The 15,772-nt window shown below is 46.8% G+C and overlaps 1 protein-coding gene across 1 annotated transcript in view; it reads right to left on the bottom strand.

Moving 5' to 3' along the window:
• Positions 1-14,259, bottom strand: part of stab1 (stabilin 1) — a 174,734-nt gene extending 160,475 nt beyond the window's left edge. Inside the window, exons 1-2 of the mRNA XM_055917813.1 lie at positions 13,031-14,259; positions 1-252 (exon numbers count right to left, since the gene is read on the bottom strand). The exon at positions 1-252 is cut by the window's left edge and continues 19 nt beyond it. Coding sequence (XP_055773788.1) covers positions 1-252; positions 13,031-13,111 — 333 coding nt within the window. The 5' untranslated portion in view covers positions 13,112-14,259. The remainder of the gene's footprint in view (positions 253-13,030) is intronic.
• Between the last annotated feature and the right edge of the window lie 1,513 nt (positions 14,260-15,772).

Raw genomic sequence — 15,772 nt, 5'->3', positions numbered from 1 at the left:
GAAGTCTGCGCAGCATTTGGGCATGGTGACAGTCCTCTCACATTGATGGTTGCAGCCTTCCAACGCCAACTGTTGCCCTGCGATGGTTACTGAGTACAGGCAACCACTTTGGCCCACGTTGGTATCCGTGGGCTGGGTGGTGTACTTCTTAAAGCCCCTGGGACACAGCTGAGTTTGGGAGGCAGCACACGACGTACATGGGGTCGTGGTCTGGTCGGCTCCGGTCTCGTCACACCGGTTCATAGAGCTCTGCTGCAAAGCAGAAACACAGGGATCACTTCCTCCCACTTCCTCCCACTTCCTCCAGGGTAATATGGATATAGATATTTTGTTATAGGTGTTTGTTATGATTCAATGTTGTTATATCTGCTCTGGTCAAAAGAGGTGCACTATATAGCTAATAGGGTACTTCTTAGCTAACAGGGACACATTCCTGAGTCAATACTTACAGTTTATTTGGACAGTATTCAGACCCCTTGACTTTTTTCACATTTTGTTATGTTACAGCCTTATCCTAAAAATGTATTACATTTTTTTCTAAAAAAAAAACAGGTTTATATTATTTACATAAGTATTCATACCCTTTATGAGACTCAAAATTTAGCTCAGGTGCATCCTGTTTCCATTGATCATCCTTGATGTTTCTACAACTTGATTGGAGTCCACCTGGGGTAAATTCAATTGATTGGACATGATTTGGAAAGGCACACACCTGTCTATATAAGGTCCCATAGTTGACAGTGCATGTCAGAGCAAAAACCAAGCCATGAGGTTGAAGGAATTATCCGTAGAGCTCCGAGACAGGATTGTGTTAAAGCACAGATCTGGGGAAGGGTACCAAAACCTTTCTGCAGCATTGAAGGTTCACAAGAACACAGTGGCCTCCATCATTCTGAAATGGAAGTGGAACTGTAGAAATCGGGGAGAGAAGGGCATTGGTCAGGGAGGTGATCAAGATCCCAATGGTCACTGACAGAGCTCCAGAGTTCCTCTGTGGAGATGGGAGAACGTTCCAGAAGGACAGCCATTGCTGCAGCACTCCAGCAATCAGGCCTTTATGGTAGAATGGCCAGACGGAAGCCACTCCTCAGTAAAAGGCACATGACAGCACGCTTGGAGTTTGCCAAAAGGCACCTAAAGTCTCTCAGACCATGAGAAACTAGATTCTCTGGTCTGATGAAACCAAGATTGAACTCTTTGACCTGAAGTCCAAGCGTCACGTCTGGAGGAAATCTGGCACCATCCCTACGGTGAATCATGGTGGTGGCAGCATCATGCTGTGGGGATGTTTTTCAGTGGCAGGGACTGGGAGACTAGTCAGGATCGAGGGAAAGATGAACAGAGCAAAGTACAGAGAGATCCTTGATGAAAACCTGCTTCAGAGCGCTCAGGACCTCAGACTGGGGTGAAGGTTCACCTTCCAACAGGACAATGACCCTAAGCACACAGCCAATACAACGCAGGAGTGGCTTCGGGACAGGTCTCTGAATGTCCTTGAGTGGCCCAGCCTGAGCCCGGCTTGAACCCGATCGAACATCCCTGGAGAGACCTGAAAATAACAGTGCAGCGACGCTCCCCATCCAACCTGACAGAGTTTGAGAGGATCTGCAGAGAAGAATGGGAGAAACTCCCCAAATACAGGTGTGCCAAGCTTGCAGCGTCATACCCAAGAAGGCTGTCATCGCTGCCAAAAGTGATGAAAAAATTATTAAAACCTGTTTTTGCTTTTTCATAATGGGGTATTGTGTGAAGATTGATGAGGGGGAAAAAATATTTAATCAATTTTAGAATGAGGATGTAACGTAAAAATATTGGAAAAGGGGTCTGAATACTTTCCGAATGCACTGTACATAGAGTACCTAACGCTAAATCTGTAGCTCACTGAATAAAAACCCTTAGTAGTTAAGTACGCAAAATCTACCTAAGTACCTAAGTACGCAAAATCTACAGTACTAAATCTAAAGCAGTAAATCTATAGAACTAAATCTACAGTACTACATCTATAGCACTAAATCTATAGTACTAAATCTATAGCATCAAACCTACAGTACTAAATCTATAGCACTAAATCTATAGCATTAAATCTACAGTACTACATCTATAGCACTAAATCTATAGTACTAAATCTATAGCATCAAACCTACAGTACTAAATCTATAGCACTAAATCTATAGCATTAAATCTACAGTACTAAATCTATAGCACTAAATCTACAGTACTAAATCTATAGCTCTAAATCTACAGTACTAAATCTATAGCACTAAATCTACAGCAATAAATCTACAGTACTAAATCTACAGTACAAAATCTATAGCACTAAATCTATAGTACTACATCTACAGTACTAAATCTATAGCACTAAATCTACATCGTATGCTATCTAAATCTACAGTACTAAATCTACAGTGCTAAATCTACAGTACTAAATCTACAGTACTAAATCTATAGCACTAAATCGTCCTTATCCTGCTTTGTGATCACCTGCTGGCTCCTCCCACCTGTCTTGTAACATACTGAATAACTACCTGCTGGCTCCTCACACCTGTCCTGTCCTGTAGCATAATGAATAACTACCTGCGGGCTCCACACACCTGTCCTGTCCTGTAGCATACTGAATAACTACCTGCTGGCTCCACACACCTGTCCTGTCCTGTAGCATACTGAATAACTACCTGCTGGCTCCACACACCTGTCCTGTCCTGTAACATACTGAATAACTACCTGCTGGCTCCTCACACCTGTCCTGTAGCATACTGAATAACTACCTGCTGGCTCCTCACACCTGTCCTGTAACATACTGAATAACTACCTGCTGGCTCCACACACCTGTCCTGTCCTGTAGCATACTGAATAACTACCTGCTGGCTCCTCACACCTGTCCTGTAGCATACTAAATAACTACCTGCTGGCTCCACACACCTGTCCTGTCCTGTAGCATACTGAATAACTACCTGCTGGCTCCACACACCTGTCCTGTAGCATACTGAATAACTACCTGCTGGCTCCTCACACCTGTCCTGTCCTGTAGCATACTGAATAACTACCTGCTGGCTCCACACACCTGTCCTGTCCTGTAACATACTGAATAACTACCTGCTGGCTCCTAACACCTGTCCTGTCCTGTAGCATACTGAATAACTACCTGCTGGCTCCTAACACCTGTCCTGTCCTGTAGCATACTGAATAACTACCTGCTGGCTCCACACACCTGTCCTGTCCTGTAGCATACTGAATAACTACCTGCTGGCTCCTCACACCTGTCCTGTAGCATACTGAATAACTACCTGCTGACTCCTCACACCTGTCCTGTCCTGTAGCATACTGAATAACTACCTGCTGACTCCTCACACCTGTCCTGTAGCATACTGAATAACTACCTGCTGGCTCCTCACACCTGTCCTGTCCTGTAGCATACTGAATAACTACCTGCTGGCTCCTAACACCTGTCCTGTCCTGTAGCATACTGAATAACTACCTGCTGGCTCCTCACACCTGTCCTGTCCTGTAGCATACTGAATAACTACCTGCTGGCTCCAAACACCTGTCCTGTCCTGTAGCATACTGAATAACTACCTGCTGGCTTCTCACACCTGTCCTGTCCTGTAGCATACTGAATAACTACCTGCTGGCTCCTCACACCTGTCCTGTCCTGTAGCATACTGAATAACTACCTGCTGGCTCCACACACCTGTCCTGTCCTGTAGCATACTGAATAACTACCTGCTGGCTCCACACACCTGTCCTGTCCTGTAGCATACTGAATAACTACCTGCTGGCTCCTCACACCTGTCCTGTAGCATACTGAATAACTACCTGCTGGCTCCTAACACCTGTCCTGTCCTGTAGCATACTGAATAACTACCTGCTGGCTTCTCACACCTGTCCTGTCCTGTAGCATACTGAATAACTACCTGCTGGCTCCTCACACCTGTCCTGTCCTGTAGCATACTGAATAACTACCTGCTGGCTCCACACACCTGTCCTGTCCTGTAGCATACTGAATAACTACCTGCTGGCTCCACACACCTGTCCTGTCCTGTAGCATACTGAATAACTACCTGCTGGCTCCACACACCTGTCCTGTAGCATACTGAATAACTACCTGCTGGCTCCTCACACCTGTCCTGTCCTGTAGCATACTGAATAACTACCTGCTGGCTCCACACACCTGTCCTGTCCTGTAGCATACTGAATAACTACCTGCTGGCTCCACACACCTGTCCTGTCCTGTAGCATACTAAATAACTACCTGCTGGCTCCTCACACCTGTCCTGTAGCATACTGAATAACTACCTGCTGGCTCCTCACACCTGTCCTGTCCTGTAGCATACTGAATAACTACCTGCTGGCTCCTCACACCTGTCCTGTAGCATACTGAATAACTACCTGCTGGCTACTCACACCTGTCCTGTCCTGTAGCATACTGAATAACTACCTGCTGGCTCCACACACCTGTCCTGTAGCATACTGAATAACTACCTGCTGGCTCCTCACACCTGTCCTGTCCTGTAGCATACTGAATAACTACCTGCTGGCTCTACACACCTGTCCTGTCCTGTAGCATACTGAATAACTACCTGCTGGCTCCTCACACCTGTCCTGTAGCATACTGAATAACTACCTGCTGGCTCCACACACCTGTCCTGTCCTGTAGCATACTGAATAACTACCTGCTGGCTCCACACACCTGTCCTGTCCTGTAGCATACTGAATAACTACCTGCTGGCTCCACACACCTGTCCTGTCCTGTAGCATACTGAATAACTACCTGCTGGCTCCACACACCTGTCCTGTCCTGTAGCATACTGAATAACTACCTGCTGGCTCCACACACCTGTCCTGTAGCATACTGAATAACTACCTGCTGGCTCCTCACACCTGTCCTGTAGCATACTGAATAACTACCTGCTGGCTCCTCACACCTGTCCTGTCCTGTAGCATACTGAATAACTACCTGCTGGCTCCTCACACCTGTCCTGTCCTGTAGCATACTGAATAACGACCTGCTGGCTCCACATACCTGTCATGTAGCATACTGAATAACTACCTGCTGACTCCTCACACCTGTCCTGTCCTGTAGCATACTGAATAACTACCTGCTGGCTCCACACACCTGTCCTGTCCTGTAGCATACTGAATAACTACCTGCTGGCTCCTCACACCTGTCCTGTCCTGTAGCATACTGAATAACTACCTGCTGGCTCCACACACCTGTCCTGTCCTGTAGCATACTGAATAACTACCTGCTGGCTCCACACACCTGTCCTGTAGCATACTGAATAACTACCTGCTGGCTCCACACACCTGTCCTGTCCTGTAGCATACTGAATAACTACCTGCTGGCTCCACACACCTGTCCTGTCCTGTAGCATACTGAATAACTACCTGCTGGCTCCTCACACCTGTCCTGTCCTGTAGCATACTGAATAACTACCTGCTGGCTCCACACACCTGTCCTGTAGCATACTGAATAACTACCTGCTGGCTCCACACACCTGTCCTGTCCTGTAGCATACTGAATAACTACCTGCTGGCTCCTCAAACCTGTCCTGTCCTGTAGCATACTGAATAACTACCTGCTGGCTCCACACACCTGTCCTGTAGCATACTGAATAACTACCTGCTGGCTCCTCACACCTGTCCTGTAGCATACTGAATAACTACCTGCTGGCTCCTCACACCTGTCCTGTCCTGTAGCATACTGAATAACTACCTGCTGGCGCCTCACACCTGTCCTTTAGCATACTGAATAACTATCTGCTGGCTCCTCCCACCTGTCCTGTAGCATACTGAATAACTACCTGCTGGCTCCTCACACCTGTCCTGTCCTTTAGCATACTGAATAACTACCTGCTGGCTCCACACACCTGTCCTGTCCTGTAGCATACTGAATAACTACCTGCTGGCTCCACACACCTGTCCTGTCCTGTAGCATACTGAATAACTACCTGCTGGCTCCTCACACCTGTCCTGTCCTGTAGCATACTGAATAACTACCTGCTGGCTCCACACACCTGTCCTGTAGCATACTGAATAACTACCTGCTGGCTCCTCACACCTGTCCTGTCCTGTAGCATACTGAATAACTACCTGCTAGCTCCTCACACCTGTCCTGTCCTGTAGCATACTGAATAACTACCTGCTGGCTCCTCACACCTGTCCTGTCCTGTAGCATACTGAATAACTACCTGCTGGCTCCACACACCTGTCCTGTCCTGTAGCATACTGAATAACTACCTGCTGGCTCCTCACACCTGTCCTGTAACATACTGAATAACTACCTGCTGGCTCCTCACACCTGTCCTGTCCTGTAGCATACTGAATAACTACCTGCTGGCTCCTCACACCTGTCCTGTCCTGTGGCATACTGAATAACTACCTATTGGCTCCACACACCTGTCCTGTAGCATACTGAATAACTACCTGCTGGCTCCACACACCTGTCCTGTCCTGTAGCATACTGAATAACTACCTGCTGGCTCCTCACACCTGTCCTGTCCTGTAGCATACTGAATAACTACCTGCTGGCTCCACACACCTGTCCTGTCCTGTAGCATACTGAAAAACTACCTGCTGGCTCCTCACACCTGTCCTGTCCTGTAGCATCCTGAATAACTACCTGCTGGCTCCTCACACCGGTCCTGTCCTGTAGCATACTGAATAACTACCTGCTGGCTCCACACATCTGTCCTGTCCTGTAGCATACTGAAAAACTACCTGCTGGCTCCACACACCTGTCCTGTCCTGTAGCATACTGAATAACTACCTGCTGGCTCCTCACACCTGTCCTGTCCTGTAGCATACTGAATAACTACCTGCTGGCTCCACACACCTGTCCTGTAGCATACTGAATAACTACCTGCTGGCTCCTCACACCTGTCCTGTAGCATACTGAATAACTACCTGCTGGCTCCTCACACCTGTCCTGTCCGGTAGCATACTGAATAACTACCTGCTGGCTCCTCACACCTGTCCTGTCCTGTAGCATACTGAATAACTACCTGCTGGCTCCACACACCTGTCCTGTAGCATACTGAATAACTACCTGCTGGCTCCTCACACCTGTCCTGTAGCATACTGAATAACTACCTGCTGGCTCCTCACACCTGTCCTGTCCTTTAGCATACTGAATAACTACCTGCTGGCTCCACACACCTGTCCTGTCCTGTAGCATACTGAATAACTACCTGCTGGCTCCACACACCTGTCCTGTCCTGTAGCATACTGAATAACTACCTGCTGGCTCCTCACACCTGTCCTGTCCTGTAGCATACTGAATAACTACCTGCTGGCTCCACACACCTTTCCTGTAGCATACTGAATAACTACCTGCTGGCTCCTCACACCTGTCCTGTCCTGTAGCATACTGAATAACTACCTGCTGGCTCCTCACACCTGTCCTGTCCTGTAGCATACTGAATAACTACCTGCTGGCTCCTCACACCTGTCCTGTCCTGTAGCATACTGAATAACTATCTGCTGGCTCCACACACCTGTCCTGTAGCATACTGAATAACTACCTGCTGGCTCCTAACACCTGTCCTGTCCTGTAGCATACTGAATAACTACCTGCTGGCTCCTCACACCTGTCCTGTAACATACTGAATAACTACCTGCTGGCTCCTCACACCTGTCCTGTCCTGTAGCATACTGAATAACTACCTGCTGGCTCCTCACACCTGTCCTGTCCTGTAGCATACTGAATAACTACCTGCTGGCTCCTAACACCTGTCCTGTAGCATACTGAATAACTACCTGCTGGCTCCACACACCTGTCCTGTCCTGTAGCATACTGAATAACTACCTGCTGGCTCCACACACCTGTCCTGTCCTGTAGCATACTGAAAAACTACCTGCTGGCTCCTCACACCTGTCCTGTCCTGTAGCATCCTGAATAACTACCTGCTGGCTCCTCACACCTGTCCTGTCCTGTAGCATACTGAATAACTACCTGCTGGCTCCAAACATCTGTCCTGTCCTGTAGCATACTGAAAAACTACCTGCTGGCTCCACACACCTGTCCTGTCCTGTAGCATACTGAATAACTACCTGCTGGCTCCTCACACCTGTCCTGTCCTGTAGCATACTGAATAACTACCTGCTGGCTCCACACACCTGTCCTGTCCTGTAGCATACTGAAAAACTACCTGCTGGCTCCTCACACCTGTCCTGTCCTGTAGCATCCTGAATAACTACCTGCTGGCTCCTCACACCTGTCCTGTCCTGTAGCATACTGAATAACTACCTGCTGGCTCCACACATCTGTCCTGTCCTGTAGCATACTGAAAAACTACCTGCTGGCTCCACACACCTGTCCTGTCCTGTAGCATACTGAATAACTACCTGCTGGCTCCTCACACCTGTCCTGTCCTGTAGCATACTGAATAACTACCTGCTGGCTCCACACACCTGTCCTGTAGCATACTGAATAACTACCTGCTGGCTCCTCACACCTGTCCTGTAGCATACTGAATAACTACCTGCTGGCTCCTCACACCTGTCCTGTCCGGTAGCATACTGAATAACTACCTGCTGGCTCCTCACACCTGTCCTGTCCTGTATTATACTGAATAACTACCTGCTGGCTCCACACACCTGTCCTGTAGCATACTGAATAACTACCTGCTGGCTCCTCACACCTGTCCTGTAGCATACTGAATAACTACCTGCTGGCTCCTCACACCTGTCCTGTCCTTTAGCATACTGAATAACTACCTGCTGGCTCCACACACCTGTCCTGTCCTGTAGCATACTGAATAACTACCTGCTGGCTCCACACACCTGTCCTGTCCTGTAGCATACTGAATAACTACCTGCTGGCTCCTCACACCTGTCCTGTCCTGTAGCATACTGAATAACTACCTGCTGGCTCCACACACCTTTCCTGTAGCATACTGAATAACTACCTGCTGGCTCCTCACACCTGTCCTGTCCTGTAGCATACTGAATAACTACCTGCTGGCTCCTCACACCTGTCCTGTCCTGTAGCATACTGAATAACTACCTGCTGGCTCCTCACACCTGTCCTGTCCTGTAGCATACTGAATAACTACCTGCTGGCTCCACACACCTGTCCTGTAGCATACTGAATAACTACCTGCTGGCTCCTAACACCTGTCCTGTCCTGTAGCATACTGAATAACTACCTGCTGGCTCCTCACACCTGTCCTGTAACATACTGAATAACTACCTGCTGGCTCCTCACACCTGTCCTGTCCTGTAGCATACTGAATAACTACCTGCTGGCTCCTCACACCTGTCCTGTCCTGTAGCATACTGAATAACTACCTGCTGGCTCCTAACACCTGTCCTGTAGCATACTGAATAACTACCTGCTGGCTCCACACACCTGTCCTGTCCTGTAGCATACTGAATAACTACCTGCTGGCTCCACACACCTGTCCTGTCCTGTAGCATACTGAAAAACTACCTGCTGGCTCCTCACACCTGTCCTGTCCTGTAGCATCCTGAATAACTACCTGCTGGCTCCTCACACCTGTCCTGTCCTGTAGCATACTGAATAACTACCTGCTGGCTCCAAACATCTGTCCTGTCCTGTAGCATACTGAAAAACTACCTGCTGGCTCCACACACCTGTCCTGTCCTGTAGCATACTGAATAACTACCTGCTGGCTCCACACACCTGTCCTGTCCTGTAGCATACTGACTAACTACCTGCTGGCTCCACACACCTGTCCTGTCCTGTAGCATACTGAATAACTACCTGCTGGCTCCTCACACCTGTCCTGTCCTGTAGCATACTGAATAACTACCTGCTGGCTCCACACACCTGTCCTGTCCTTTAGCATACTGAATAACTACCTGCTGGCTCCTCACACCTGTCCTGTCCTGTAGCATACTGAATAACTACCTGCTGGCTCCTAACACCTGTCCTGTCCTGTAGCATACTGAATAACTACCTGCTGGCTCCTCACACCTGTCCTGTCCTGTAGCATACTGAATAACTACCTGCTGGCTCCTCACACCTGTCCTGTCCTGTAGCATACTGAATAACTACCTGCTGGCTCCTCACACCTGTCCTGTCCTGTAGCATACTGAATAACTACCTGCTGGCTCCTCACACCTGTCCTGTAGCATACTGAATAACTACCTGCTGGCTCCTCACACCTGTCCTGTCCTGTAGCATACTGAATAACTACCTGCTGGCTCCACACACCTGTCCTGTAGCATACTGAATAACTACCTGCTGGCTCCACACACCTGTCCTGTAGCATACTGAATAACTACCTGCTGGCTCCTCACACCTGTCCTGTCCTGTAGCATACTGAATAACTACCTGCTGGCTCCTCACACCTGTCCTGCAGCATACTGAATAACTACCTGCTGGCTCCTCACACCTGTCCTGTCCTGTAGCATACTGAATAACTACCTGCTGGCTCCTCACACCTGTCCTGTCCTGTAGCATACTAAATAACTACCTGCTGGCTCCACACACCTGTCCTGTCCTGTAGCATACTGAATAACTACCTGCTGGCTCCTCACACCTGTCCTGTAGCATACTAAATAACTACCTGCTGGCTCCACACACCTGTCCTGTCCTGTAGCACACTGAATAACTACCTGCTGGCTCCACACACCTGTCCTGTCCTGTAGCATACTAAATAACTACCTGCTGGCTCCACACACCTGTCCTGTCCTGTAGCATACTAAATAACTACCTGCTGGCTCCTCACACCTGTCCTGTAGCATACTGAATAACTACCTGCTGGCTCCTCACACCTGTCCTGTCCTGTAGCATACTAAATAACTACCTGCTGGCTCCTCCCACCTGTCCTGTAGCATACTGAATAACTACCTGCTGGCTCCACACACCTGTCCTGTAGCATACTGAATAACTACCTGCTGGCTCCTCACACCTGTCCTGTAGCATACTAAATAACATTATCCAACAGTACATTAGACACCACTACATTAAACAACACTACATTAGACATCACTACATTAAACAACACTACATTAGACAACACTACATAAAACAACACTACATTTGACAACATTACAAAACACACTACATTAGACAACACTACATTAGACAACCCTGAAACTATTACTCTATTGATGCAGTGACACTATATCTACGTCCCCGACGGTAACCCTTCTCCCATATAGTGCAGTGACACTATATCTACGTCCCCGACGGTAACCCTTCTCCCATATAGTGCAGTGACACTATATCTACGTCCCCGACGGTAACCCTTCTCCCATATAGTGCAGTGACACTATATCTACGTCCCCGACGGTAACCCTTATCCCATATAGTGCAGTGACACTATATCTACGTCCCCGACGGTAGCCCTTCTCCCATATAGTGCAGTGACACTATATCTACGTCCCCGACGGTAGCCCTTCTCCCATATAGTGCAGTGACACTATATCTACGACCATGACGGTAACCCTTATCCCATATAGTGCAGTGACACTATATCTACGTCCCCGAGGGTAACCCTTCTCCCATATAGTGCAGTGACACTATATCTACGTCCCCGACGGTAACCCTTCTCCCATATAGTGCAGTGACACTATATCTACGTCCCCGACGGTAACCCTTCTCCCATATAGTGCAGTGACACTATATCTACGACCATGACGGTAACCCTTATCCCATATAGTGCAGTGACACTATATCTACGTCCCCGAGGGTAACCCTTCTCCCATATAGTGCAGTGACACTATATCTACGTCCCCGACGGTAACCCTTCTCCCATATAGTGCAGTGACACTATATCTACGTCCCCGACGGTAACCCTTCTCCCGTATAGTGCAGTGACACTATATCTACGTCCCCGACGGTAACCCTTCTCCCATATAGTGCAGTGACACTATATCTACGTCCCCGACGGTAACCCTTTTCCCATATAGTGCAGTGACACTATATCTACGTCCCCGACGGTAACCCTTCTCCCATATAGTGCAGTGACACTATATCTACGTCCCCGACGGTAACCCTTCTCCCATATAGTGCAGTGACACTATATCTACGTCCCCGACGGTAACCCTTCTCCCATATAGTGCAGTGCGTTCCTCAGTTCTGGTCCAAAGTACTGCACTGGGGTGCCATTTAAAGACACAACCTATGTGAATTAAAACCAATGAGAAACATGTCTTGCCCCTCCGCTGTTCAACTTAAAGCTCTCAAAGACTACACCGAGGAGAAGAGGTAACATCGAGATCCTACTACTGCAAAGGGAGGCTTACCTGATATCCTCCTCTAAAACATTGACCCCCTAATGGTCTGGGTATAGACTTTGATATCAGGCGTTTCTTAGGAACAATTCTCTCTTTTATGAAAAAGTCTTATAAATGGATATAGTCCTTCTACAGCTTATCAGTGCACACCCGATATGTTCCCTTTCTTAATAATGATGCTTATTATGCATTATGGTTGAACCAAAAGATGACATGTAACAAAATAAAATTAGGAAATAGGAAACAATGAAATATATGTGTGAAATTTAATCAAACAATAATGTATTGTTGATGCTAATAGTATGTACAATATTCAATTATGTTCCCATGTGATAACAATAGCCTAATATATTCAATACGCTATAAACTATAGTATTTTTTTAAACAGGTTCACTCAATTCATTCTAATTAACTTAATATTTATGACACACCCCTGACTATTGTCATTGGTTGCACATATTGCAGTGTTTTGTCTACATAACCTGGTTCAAGCGTTCATGACATTACCCTGAAGAAGGGACAGTGATGCCGAAACGTTGGTGATTTACCCAATTAATTACAGGGAGTTTATATATAGAGTGTGTGACTCTTGTTTTTTTCCTTTTTTTGTAGCTTATAGTTTATTTACCGTTAGTCAGCACCTCGACAGAAAATACTTTTTTTCTGGGTGTTTGCGCCAGCTCATGTGTTTAATTCCTGTTTTAATACTGTTAAATCTATTAGTATACGTTTCACAAGGCTGTGTAGCACTTTCATAAAATACACTTTACAAATAAAATGTATTATGTTATTATAAACGACGTGACCAAAAGCAATGTCTTACTTCCTGTTGTAAACTACACGTCACCATGGTTCCCAGTGTCAGTAGTAGTATCAGCGTAGTGGGTTCCGTTGGCTGCATCATGTTGTCCAGTAACAGTTTCTCCACAATTAGTCCTCCGTCTCACATCCAAAACAACGGGTCAATGCAGAGTCTGCGGTGTGGCAGTGGGTAGGTAGGTTAACACTGCCCGGTTCTAACCACATATGTGCCTCTCTCCACCGGAGACCAGGGTTCAATCCCTGCGTTGTTCCTTCCTTCCAACTCTTTCTCCCCACCTGCCTTCTGTGTCTTTCTCCTCTTCTCCCTTCACAACTGTCTCCATAAAGTGCCAAAAACTTGTAAGAAGTAGTGGAATTCAACTGTTAATTTTTTTTTGAAGTGTCAGGCACCTCCTTTGCCTCCTCCCCTAGAGCTCGGCCCTCAGAGCCCTTATCTCGGATCCCCTGAGATGTCAGAGAGCAGAAACTCCCCAAATACCTTCCTAAATTCTGCATTCTACTTCCTGATGGACTGCCAGCCTGCCGTGCCAGTGTGAGTTACAGACTGCAGACTACTCCAGTCAAGTTCAATGTGCTGGTTGCTGGAGAGGCAGAATGAGGTAGCTAGTTAAACTAGAACCAACCACCCACCAGCTTTAGAGTTTTAGCAGAGAGACGAAGAAGAAGATATGATAAGATTAGCGTATTGTCCAATGTACACGGATGTTCAACGGAAACTTACGTCTTCCGCTGTATTCCAAACCCCACCGAAAAGAGAAGATGATTCGCAAGAGTAGTTTCAGTAGTTTCAGCAGAGAGGAGAGTTTCTGTAGTTTCAGTAGAGAGAGGAGAGTTTCAGTAGTTTCAGTAGAGAGAGGAGAGTTTCAGTAGTTTCAGTAGAGAGAAGAGTTTCAGTAGTTTCAGTAGAGAGAAGAGTTTCAGTAGTTTCAGTAGAGAGAAGAGTTTCGGTAGTTTCAGTAGAGAGAGGAGAGTTTCAGTAGTTTCAGTAGAGAGGAGAGTTTCAGTAGTTTCAGTAGAGAGAAGTGTTTCAGTAGTTTCAGTAGAGAGAAGAGTTTCAGTAGTTTCAGTAGAGAGAAGAGTTTCAGTAGTTTCAGTAGAGAGAGGAGAGTTTCATTAGTTTCAGTAGAGAGAAGAGTTTCAGTAGTTTCAGTAGAGAGAAGAGTTTCAGTAGTTTCAGTAGAGAGAAGAGTTTCAGTAGTTTCAGAAGAGAGGAGAGTTTCAATAGTTTCAGTAGAGAGAGGAGTTTCAGTAGAGAGAAGAGTTTGAGTAGTTTCAGTAGAGAGAGGAGAGTGTGAGAGAAATATATGTTCCTGACAGGAAGGTCTGAGGATTTCCCCTCCTGAATAGACTCCATGATGGAGCGGATATCCTCCCTCCCAACTCAGCTCGCTGGACCGGCACTTGGCACCGTTTAACAACAAAATAACATATTCGCTATTACAGAGTAATCATCCGTTTGACAGCCAAATGATCATGAGAATGTAAGCCAGGGACACTGTGACTTCAGTACTGTAAGGCAGATGATAAGAATGTAAGCCAGGGACACTGTGACTTCAGTACTGTAAGGCAGATGATAAGAATGTAAGCCAGGGACACTGTGACTTCAGTACTGTAAGGCAGATGATAAGAATGTAAGCCAGGGACACTGTAACTGCAGTACTGTAAGGCAGATGATAAGAATGTAAGCCAGGGACACTGTGACTTCAGTACTGTAAGGCAGATGATAAGCATGCAAGCCAGGGACACTGTGACTTCAGTACTGTAAGGCAGATGATAAGCATGTAAGCCAGGGACACTGTGACTTCAGTACTGTAAGGCAGATGATAAGAATGTAAGCCAGGGACACTGTGACTTCAGTACTGTAAGGCAGATGATAAGAATGTAAGCCAGGGACACTGTGACTTCAGTACTGTAAGGCAGATGATAAGAATGTAAGCCAGGGACACTGTGACTTCAGTACTGTAAGGCAGATGATAAGAATGTAAGCCAGGGACACTGTGACTTCAGTACTGTAAGGCAGATGATAAGCCTATAAGCCAGGGACACTGTGACTTCAGTACTGCAAGGCAGATGATAAGAATGTAAGCCATGGACACTCTGACTTCAGTACTGTAAGGCAGATGATAAGAATGTAAGCCAGGGACACTGTGACTTCAGTACTGTAAGGCAGATGATAAGAATGTAAGCCAGGGACACTGTGACTTCAGTACTGTAAGGCAGATGATAAGAATGTAAGCCAGGGACACTGTGACTTCAGTACTGTAAGGCAGATGATAAGAATGTAAGCCAGGGACACTGTGACTTCAGTACTGTAAGGCAGATGATAAGAATGTAAGCCAGGGACACTGTGACTTCAGTACTGTAAGGCAGATGATAAGAATGTAAGCCAGGGACACTGTGACTTCAGTACTGTAAGGCAGATGATAAGAATGTAAGCCAGGGACACTGTGACTTCAGTACTGTAAGGCAGATGATAAGAATGTAAGCCAGGGACACTGTGACTTCAGTACTGTAAGGCAGATGATAAGAATGTAAGCCAGGGACACTGTGACTTCAGTACTGTAAGGCAGATGATAAGAATGTAAGCCAGGGACACTGTGACTTCAGTACTGTAAGGCAGATGATAAGAATGTAAGCCAGGGACACTGTGCCTTCAGTACTGTAAGGCAGATGATAAGAATGTAAGCCAGGGACACTGTAACTGCAGTACTGTAAGGCAGATGATAAGAATGTAAGCCAGGGA

The sequence above is a fragment of the Salvelinus fontinalis genome, chromosome 3, assembly GCF_029448725.1.
Source record: "Salvelinus fontinalis isolate EN_2023a chromosome 3, ASM2944872v1, whole genome shotgun sequence".
NCBI classification, from domain to species: Eukaryota; Metazoa; Chordata; class Actinopteri; order Salmoniformes; family Salmonidae; genus Salvelinus; species Salvelinus fontinalis.
This window is presented reverse-complemented; position numbering and strand designations above follow the sequence as displayed.